At 43.4% G+C, this 9,772-nt stretch overlaps 1 protein-coding gene across 1 annotated transcript; it reads left to right on the top strand.

Annotated features, from left to right (window-relative positions):
- The first annotated feature begins 793 nt into the window (after nucleotides 1-793).
- CHRNA9 (cholinergic receptor nicotinic alpha 9 subunit) lies at nucleotides 794-9,448 on the top strand. The gene is made up of 5 exons (XM_048509791.1): nucleotides 794-971; nucleotides 1,462-1,607; nucleotides 2,706-2,860; nucleotides 5,589-6,121; nucleotides 8,428-9,448. The coding sequence occupies exons 1-5, from the start codon at nucleotides 905-907 to the stop codon at nucleotides 8,994-8,996; spliced, it is 1,470 nt and encodes a 489-aa protein (XP_048365748.1). The 5' UTR covers nucleotides 794-904; the 3' UTR covers nucleotides 8,997-9,448.
- Nucleotides 9,449-9,772: the final 324 nt, after the last annotated feature.

The raw sequence follows: 9,772 nt of genomic DNA, 5'->3' as shown, positions 1-9,772 counted from the left end.
AAGAAGCCCCAAAGGCCCGGAAATGGAGAGCTGCAGCTGCCACCGAGCCTGCAGAAGAAGAGCAGCCGGAACACCGTTGGGCTTAATATGCAAATCAAAAGGCAGTATGGAACTGATCATTCAAACTGCTGCCCAACAGGAACAGCCAATCAGAAAGCAGCACACCAGGGATGTTCGCACATGTGCAGCTACATTTGCATTGTAAAAACAAAAAAAGCTGGGCTGGTGCAAAAGAAATCAGAATATTTCCTCCCAGTCTTAACTTGATTCCTTCATGGAAATGGAAAGGGAGAAACCGAGATAAAATAGACCGGATTCTAAAATACTGAAGTAACTTGCTATTATTATGCTGTGTGGAAACTCCCAGGTGTATTTAATACAAGCATCTATCTTCCTCAGGGATCATGGGGATGGTAGTTTAAAATGGTGCTGATAATTTTGTACACACTTCTCTATAAACCCAGCCTATAAACCTTTAGCTGTCTGAGATGAGCCCCGATTCCATGTCATTCCTTTCCCTAATTCATTGTCAGCAACAGCTTCGCTGAGTCAGAGGAGTTCTGCTAAAACTAGGTGTTTTTAAAAGGCAACAGCATTCGTCTGCAACTTTCCATATTCTTGCTTTGCCTTTCCAGCAGAATAGCTTCAATGTGACAGTTCTTGATTCTGTCGCTCGAGTGACTCAGGTTACTAGTTACGTAAGCGCTCTGCTTGACAGACCAAGGCGGTGCCTGATCGCCCTTGTAACTTGTGAGCACAATCCAGTTGTGGTACACAGGGGAGGGATGTTTTAACCAGAGTACAACCACTTATTTTCTCTTGCCTGGGAAAGAGACAAATGGATGTTTTTCTCCAGAAAGGTACTTGAAAATTCTCTGTACGCCAAGAAGTACGTTTTCTCACAATGAAAGCTGGCTTGGACATTCACACCTGCGGCCTCAACTTGGTTTTCTCAGCACTGTTGATTCATGGTAAGATTTTTCTCAATAGCATGCTGTGTGAAGGTGGCTGGATCTCTTGTCCAGTGAAGTCCTGCTGAAATAAACAAAAAGGGATTTATCAAAATGGTTAAAAAGCTGCGGGAGTTGTAGTTTTGAGAGACAGAAAATACTCACATCCCATCCTGTTTAGTCAATAACAGTTGCTGTAGCCCCTTGATCAGAAGTCATGGGGGTGAAGAGGGTTTGTAACATAAATTTGCATGCTATCATGTAAAATGCTCGGTTTTGTGTATAATGAACTTCCTCCAAGAGTAGTCTGCTTCTGAGCTATATCACATTGCAAGCATTTTTATCAACTCATATCACATTGCTTTCCAGTCGACATAATATTTAGCATTTCATTTATTGTGATGTGGCTGGCAAGGAAGGATAGATTTTTCTAATAGGTCAGGAATATAATGAATGTAAATTAAAATATGCCTATAAATGGAGTAGATCGGCTTTTTTCCCTCCCCCACAGGTGCTCGCGCAGCACAAGGGAAATATGCCCAAATGCTTTTTAATGAACTGTTTGAGGACTACTCAAATGCTCTTAGACCAGTGGAAGATACGGACACAGTACTGAATGTCACCCTTCAAATCACACTTTCCCAAATTAAAGATATGGTAAGCACAGTACAGATTATATTGGTGGGAAGTTCCAGATTTTATGTGCCAGCTTTAAAAACGTTTCTGTATTTGTTATTTATAGCTCATGCTTTACTTTGAAACAAACGAGAAGCTGTTCTTGTAGTTAAGTTACGCAGTCTATTCTTTCCCCCAACATTTCATGGCGTTTCCCAAACGTTTTTTCCATGGCCTGGTTATTTTAATACCTCCCCTCTGTGACACACTAAAAATTTTGTGGCCTACTTATTAGTAAAATAAAACAAATTTGAATGTCACCCCACCACGCGTCTGCCCGTGCTGGCTCGGCAGGGGCAAACCGAGCCCTGCGCCGAGCCACATCTGCACGCGGTAGCACCCAGGTGGCTCCCCGGGATGCTGCTTCTGCCCCACCTCTCTCGCAGTACCAACATCTGCCGCATGCTGTGGCTCTGTCCCCTCAATGGTCGGCTGGCCGGGGAGGAGCCCCAAAGCTGCTGCATCGTCCTGGCTGGTCCGGCTCCAGGTGGGTGGTGCCCTCTGAGCAAGGGCAGGGGTGGAGTGGTCGGCATTTTGCTTTTGTGACCCAGTGCCGGGCCACGACCCACCGTTTGGGAAACGCTGACCTAGGCAATTCTTATTTATAGGGAGAAGCACATATTGTACACAGATATCCAAGCTAGGAAATGGGATTGGCACAACTGTCTCCATGGGGGGGGGCTGTGGTTCAGCAGTAGAACATCTGCTTAGCATGCACAGTATCCCAGGTTCAATCCCAGAGATATCCAGTTAAAAGGACCAGGCAATAGGTGATATGAAAAACCTCTGTTGAGACCCTGGCCAGTCTAAGTAGACAATACTGACCAATTCAGTACCAGGCAAATCCATGTGTGTTCATAGAGACACATGGCAGACTATGGTTTGGAACTACATAATATGTATGCCAAATAGATCACATGTTCTCATTGCAGCTGAGCAAACTTTGTCAAGGTGTTTCTATGGATAATCTCTCCCAGTCTCCACGGAAGTGTAAACTGACTTGAAGTGCATCGAACATAAGGGGAAAAAGAATGTTGTGTGTTAGCTACAGATGCATTTAGGTGTACTGTCACTTTACAGGATGAAAGAAACCAAATTTTAACAGCCTATTTATGGATTCGCCAGGCTTGGTACGATGCCTACCTGAAGTGGGACAAGGATAAATACGATGGGCTGGATTCTATCCGAATTCCCAGCAACCTTGTATGGAGGCCGGACATTGTCCTCTACAACAAGTGAGTGTGGATGAAAAAATACTTTGAAATGTGCAAACAAGAAATCAGCACGATATTTGCCTGCTTGCTCCTTGCCCTGGTCTAACCTCCTCTTAGAATCTCAAGTTTTCAGTACGGTTAGTCTTTTGTGGATGAGCCCTGCAGGTGCAGGGCAGCTACCATGTTTCCCCGAAAATAAGACAGTGTCTTATATTAATTTTTGCTCCCAAAGATGCGCTATGTCTTATTTTCAGGGGATGTCTTATTTTTCCGCTCCACAGCTGCATGCTCTGGTGTTCTGTTCGACGGGCATGCTTCCAAACAAAAACTTTGCTACATCTTACTTTCGGGGGATGCTTTATATTTAGCACTTCAGCAAAACCTCTACTATGTCTTATTTTCCAGGGATGTCTTATTTACAGGGAAACAGGGTATGTGAATGGCATCATCACACCCTAAATGTTCACAGTGTTTGCTCAGATGGGAGTTGTCATGGCTACACAGAGTGACCACAGGCCCCTTATCTCCTCTGGTCCCACACCATCCAGACCCATTTCAAACTTGATATGTGTAGTCACATGACTTGAAAAACGGAACCGTGCAGCAGTGAATAGACAGGGAACGAGCAACTGCCCGGCCAAGGCAGAAAACAAAACTGCAAAGCACAAGTCACATGACTTGCCAGGTTCCCTAGATCCCCAAGGTAAACAAGGCCTCAAGAATTATCTAGCTTCCCCCCTCTTGACAGCCATTTGACGAAAAGATCCAAGGAAGAGATGCAGACAACTGTAACCAATATCTTTTTTTAAAAATTAACATTCCTTTCTTTATCATCTCTGTAACCACTATCATTGGCTGCTGAAAGAATGGATCAACTGGGCTCATCTTCCACTGAAAACTCTCCATAAAACATCAATAGCTAAAGGCCATAAATGGAACAGCAGAGTTGTACATCCCGGAAAATCTTTAGCTTACAGAAGACACAACCTGAACATTTCTGCTTTAAAGCAAAGACTGGTGTTTTCTACACAGGGTCAGGTCTGCAAAGTTTCCCTGCTGTGATTGCTAATATATACAGCACAATCAGAGGTTGGATCCAACCAGTTCTCACCACTTCTCTAGAAGTGGCTACTAATTTTTTTCTGAGTGCCAAGAAGGGGTTACTAAAGCAACCTCCCTGCCCAATAGGGACTGGAGGTGCGTGTGTGCGGCGGCGCCACTGTTTGAATCCCACCACCATCGGAACCTGTTATTAAAATTTTTGGATCCCACCACTGAGCACAATGGTAACAGGCCTTTCACACAGCAGTTTCCCAGGTAGTTCTTTTTAATCAGCAATCTAATCGTGTTATGTCAATATACCATCATACCAAAATACTTATCAGGTTCTCTGAGCTCCTAGCTTTCATTCTGATATAAATTAAGTCTTTATCCCATGTTGGGCCTAGAGACCCAGACATCTCCACAAGGGAAGGAGATAGAGACTTAAAAAAAAATTAAAGCTTGGAATTCAGAGAGTGTGACACAAAATTTGGCACTATGGTAAATCAATATAATGCTATTTAATGATTTTTTAAAAAAAGAAAAGAACCCCCTCTGCAGTAGAGAGGAAATGGTTCCTGTATGCATAGTTCCTATATGCATATAGGCCAAACTTTTTCACTTACACAGCAACCTCCAGACTTTGCTGCTGTCCTCCTCAGAACTTCAGAGTGAATATGGTTTGAGAAAGACTGGATAAAATCCAAGGAAAAGCCAGAGAAATGCTAGGTGGTTTGCGAAATACATCACCAGCTGTGGGGGAGTTGGAAAAAAAAACCCTGCTTCCTGACAGCATTGAACTTGGGGCAAAAAACTGTGCAAAAACAATGCGCTTACAAGACGCAATCTAGAAACTTCTGTGTTACAGCAAATACTATGACAGCATTTTGACTGGAGAAGTTTAAACCAATTTTTGACAGGAGACGTTTAAAGCAACCAATTTGGTACTATTGGTGGATGCTTTCCCCCATGAGGCTTAAAGCAACTCTTGCTTCAACCAGGTGAGGAAACGAGAGTGTAAAACGTTAACTGGTCAGCATATTCATTCACACTGTAGAATGTCTGTGTACTCTCATGCATCTGATGAAGCAAGGTCTGACTGATGAAAGCTCTTACTGAAATACATTTTATTAGTCTTTAAGTGCTAGTGGACTTATATTTATTTCCCGAAACCAACATGGCCACCATTCCAACATTATAAATATGTCTCTGCAGCTTGAACAAACAAATGTTAATGTTTCTTCAAAAGATTTATGGGATCATTTTTCAGTCGAATTGGCCAACCAGGTGAATGGACAACTACAAAGAGTAGTATAAAAACACATGAAACAAATTAAAACAACTAAGTACATACCTAAGAAACACCCCAGTCTCCAATTAAAAAGAGAGCTATAAAGGAATTACTGAAGGAACACCAAACAAAAGAAAACAAAAATACTCTTCGCCTCTTGCAGAAGTCACTTATAGAATAACAGAGTGCCAAAAGGTAATGGTTTTAGACAGAAGTAATTGCATAGTGTTTATGGTGTGAAAACCCATCCATTCCTGTTGGATCCTTGTTCATATGGAGGGGAACGAGGAGATATTTATAATCTGGCTAATGTAGCTTTTACTTTTGCATTTCAAACACACTTGAAGCCAAAATAGTTGAACGTCTTATGGATGACAATTACACACCATCACCATCTCATCTGTTTAATTTTTCTAGGGCTGATGATGATTTTTCTGAGCCTGTGAACACCAACATTGTACTGAGGTATGATGGAAAAATTACTTGGGATTCACCAGCTATAACAAAGAGCTCATGTGTGGTGGATGTTTCCTACTTCCCCTTCGACAGCCAGGAATGCAACCTTACCTTTGGTTCCTGGACCTATAATGGCAACCAGGTGGATATATTCAATATCTTAGACAGCGGTGACCTCTCAGACTTCATCGAAGATGTGGAGTGGGAGATTCACGGCATGCCAGCCGTTAGGAACGTGATCACGTATGGCTGCTGCTCAGAGCCTTATCCAGATGTTACGTTCACCCTTATTTTGAAAAGGAAATCGTCTTTCTACATATTTAATCTCCTCCTTCCTTGCCTTTTGATCTCTTTTCTGGCTCCGCTGGGATTCTATCTACCAGCAGACTCTGGAGAAAAGGTCTCTCTTGGAGTTACTGTACTGCTTGCTCTAACTGTGTTCCAGCTAATGGTTGCAGAAAGCATGCCTCCTTCTGAAAATGTACCCTTGATCGGTAGGTATTTGCATCTTTGTACATGGTTTGCAAACAGCAACAGAGCCATTGAGCACTGTAAGGCTGCTCAGTGATGATGCCATCTGCTAAAAAAACAAGTCAGCACGCTATAGCTAATTCTTCTGTGCAACCTGTTCGAATGAAGAAAACCTGGGAATCTGGCTGTTGTAGGTTTCCTGGGCTGTGTGGTTGTGGTCTGGTAGTTTTTGCTCCTAACGTTCTGCACGTATCTATGGCAGGCCTCTTTAATATGGTACGTGGAGAGAAACATATCTTACTGTGACATGTCTCTGAAGAGGCCAGCCATAGATGCGTGTGAAACGTTAGGAGCAAAACTACCAGACCACAGCCACGCAGTCTGAGAAACCCACAACAGCCAGTTGATTCCAGCTGTGAAAGCCTTGGACAATGCATTAAACTGGGGATCTTCAGTGAAACCATTGAAAGGGTACTGCCAGCCAATGGTTAGGTTCTCAGAAGTCTGCAAGGTGAGGGACACTTATTTATTTATTGAATTAAATTTATATCCCTATCCCCGCAGGGATCAGCTTTTGAACACAATGCACTTTTTAATCAGACTGGGTGGTGGTAATGCTTCTTTTGATACCAAACAAATAACCATCAGTTATGAAAGCTACACACAGAATGTCCGTCGTGTTCAGAGGCAGGACAAATGTTGGGGACAAACAACAGGGATTGTTTTCTCCGTCTCACTGGGTCATTTCCAGGGGCTGACTGCTAGAGATATCTTTGGTGCAATGATCAACGTGTAGTGGATTTCTAGTGACAATCTAGTCTCATGCCATCCTGAAAACTTCTGATCATCGTAATCCATTCAGACATTTATACCATATTTTTCTCCACAAGGGGAATCATAGAATCACAGAGTTGGAAGAGACCACCACAAGGGCCATCAAGTCCAACCCCCTGCAATGCAGGAACACACAATCAAAGCGCTCCTGACAGATGGCCATCCAGCCTCTGTTTAAAAACCTCCAAAGAAGGAGGCTCCACCACACTCCGAGGTAGTGCATTCCACTGTTGAACAGCCCTTACTGTCAGGAAGTTTTTCCTAATGTTTAGGTGGAATCTCTCTTCCTTCACCTTGAACCCATTACTCCTGGTGAGAATAAAAAATGCTGATGTCATTCGCCCTACCTCTTTTTTTTGTTATAACAACTCAACTCTGAGGTAGGTTAGGTTGAGAAACAGTGAATGACCCGAGTCACTTTCCATGGCACTTTCCATTTATGTATTTTATTTATATCCTGCCTACCTCCACAATGGGGACCCAAAGCAGCTTACATAGTTCTCTTCGCCTCAGTTTTATTCTTACATCAACCTTGTGAAGTAAGCTAGGCCAAGTGATCACTGTCCCAGGGTCATTCAGCAAGCTTCCATAGCAGAGTGGGGATCCCAGATCGTAGTGCAACACTTTAACCACTACACCACACTGGCTAAACATTATGGTAGGAAGAGGAAAGTGGTGTCTTACCTTGCTAAGAAACTCCCTTAGACCAAAGGTTTCTTGGAAAGTACCCTAGCGACCAGCTGCTCCCCCTCAGGACCTCCTGAGAACATCTAGACAGAACCAGAGAGAGAAGACACTCTTTCAGTACAGTACTAGAGCAATAACAAGGCGACAAAGTAGAAACCCTAAAAACATCTCATAATCCATTATGTCGAGGACGTGAGCCAATTTTTTAAATCCCATACCTGATTTTTCCTTGCAGCTACATAGCAGCTGTGGGGAACATCACTCTGCTGACCCAAAACTGAATTAGAACTGCAGCACGAGGGGAGGAGGGGCTCTTCCCCCCCTCACCACACAGCAATCCTGAGCTGAATTTGACCCGCACAAACTTTTAGAACCAAGTTCTCAGCAGATGCCCAGTCATAAAGTACCACGTTGTTTTGCCTCTAGTCTGATCACTATACACTATGCTGATTGTCAAACAGCTTCAAGTCACAGGAGGTAAAAAAAAATAAAGCCAAGGCCAATGGGTGCAAAATAAAGTAAAAACATATTTTATTACTCAGTTAAAATTCCCCAAATTTCCTGTCGTTTTGCCAGCAGAATGTTAGTCTTGCAATTCTCCCAAAGGACTAACAGATTCCCCTGAAGAACGCTCTTGGCCAAACACATAGGGATTTGGGGGAATTTTAACCAAGTAATACAAAATATTTTCACTTTATTTTGCACCATTAGCCTTGGGCTTATTTTTAATCTCTCAAACAGCTTCATAATGCCAATTTTTGCTGATTAACCTTGAAGGGTTCTTTTTCTAATTTCTTGTCCATCTTAGGTAAATATTACATTGCTACCATGACAATGATCACAGCATCCACAGCGTTGACCATCATTATAATGAATATTCACTACTGTGGATCAGGAGCCAAACCTGTCCCACAATGGGCCAGGGTGGTTATTTTGGACTACATGTCAAAGATCTTCTTCGTTTACGACGTGGGTGAAAACTGTACAAGCTTGCGACGTGTGGAAGACCAAGATTCAAAGCAGGAAAAAACCAATGCGGGTGCAAGAGAGGAAGAGATACATGAAGGGGGAAGGAGATCCCTGGTTAGGATCAAAAGCAACGGCGGGGACCTCAGAAAGCCGCTACCCAGAGATGCGAATGACGGATACACAGTCCCATGTGAAAATGCAAGGGATATTGTTAGTTGTTGCTCATGTTACAAAATACTGATTAAGAACATTGAATACATTGCGAATTGTGTGCGGCGCCAGAAAGCCAACCACGCAAAAGGGGTGGAGTGGAAAAAGGTGGCCAAAGTGATGGACAGGTTCTTCATGTGGATCTTTTTCATGATGGTCTTTTTCATGAGCGTGCTGATCATTGGCAAAGCACTTTGAACTGAAGCCTAAGCAGGGCTGTGCTGGATTCCCTGTTCCTCAAACGTTCCCGCCATGTTGCAGCAGGTTCCTAAGCTTAGCGGGAAAAGTTGGTTAATTTCCTCCCCGCTCTTCTCCATTGGATAGAATGCATTTGTTATGATTGTAGCCAGTGATCGTAAGCGGGCTTGATTTAGGCAGAAAACTCAGTGATAATGTCCAGCAAGCGTATACAGGATAAAACAAGTTGGTCTATCTATCTTGATAGTACATGGTAAATGGCTGAAGAACTCTCAAAGGGAAAAGAGAAATTCTAGAGCAGTGTTTCCCAACCTTTCCAACGTCGCGGTACCCTTGACCTGGCTCTTCATATATCAGGGTACCCTTCAGGTTCATTTGATTTGTTTTTGCATTTTTTTAGGGTTTTTCCATTTTTGGCCCATAGGTGGGGGGAGTAGCAAGCAGGGGAAGGGGAGGGGAGGGAAAGCAGCGTTGACAGCTGCGTTTTTGGTTGCTTAAATTCGGCATGGATTGGGGGGATTTAAAGGGAGACCTCCCTTTAAATCTACCCCCCCCCCCAATCCACACCAAATTTTGGCAAATAATGCTGTTTTTCAATGTTGTTTAAAGGGAGCATATGAGGTTTCCGCCCTCCCCCTTCAAAATCCATTTGATTCCAGTGGGGGGGGGGCAGGGGGTAGCATTGTCATGGTACCCCTGGGACATGCTCATGGCATCCCAGGGTACCACGGAACCCTGGTTGGGAATCACTGTTCTAGAGTTTGCACACATCTAAT

The sequence above is a fragment of the Sphaerodactylus townsendi genome, linkage group LG10 (assembly GCF_021028975.2).
Source record: "Sphaerodactylus townsendi isolate TG3544 linkage group LG10, MPM_Stown_v2.3, whole genome shotgun sequence".
Lineage (NCBI taxonomy): Eukaryota > Metazoa > Chordata > Lepidosauria > Squamata > Sphaerodactylidae > Sphaerodactylus > Sphaerodactylus townsendi.
This window is presented reverse-complemented; position numbering and strand designations above follow the sequence as displayed.

Bases quoted from the DNA above. Each gene is read 5' to 3' on its own strand.
- CHRNA9 (XM_048509791.1), top strand. From the start codon at position 905: ATGAAAGCTGGCTTGGACATTCACACCTGCGGCCTCAACTTGGTTTTC. The intron at 972-1,461 runs GTAAGATTTTTC...CCTCCCCCACAG, and splicing joins CTCAGCACTGTTGATTCATG to GTGCTCGCGCAGCACAAGGG. The intron at 1,608-2,705 runs GTAAGCACAGTA...GTCACTTTACAG, and splicing joins TTTCCCAAATTAAAGATATG to GATGAAAGAAACCAAATTTT.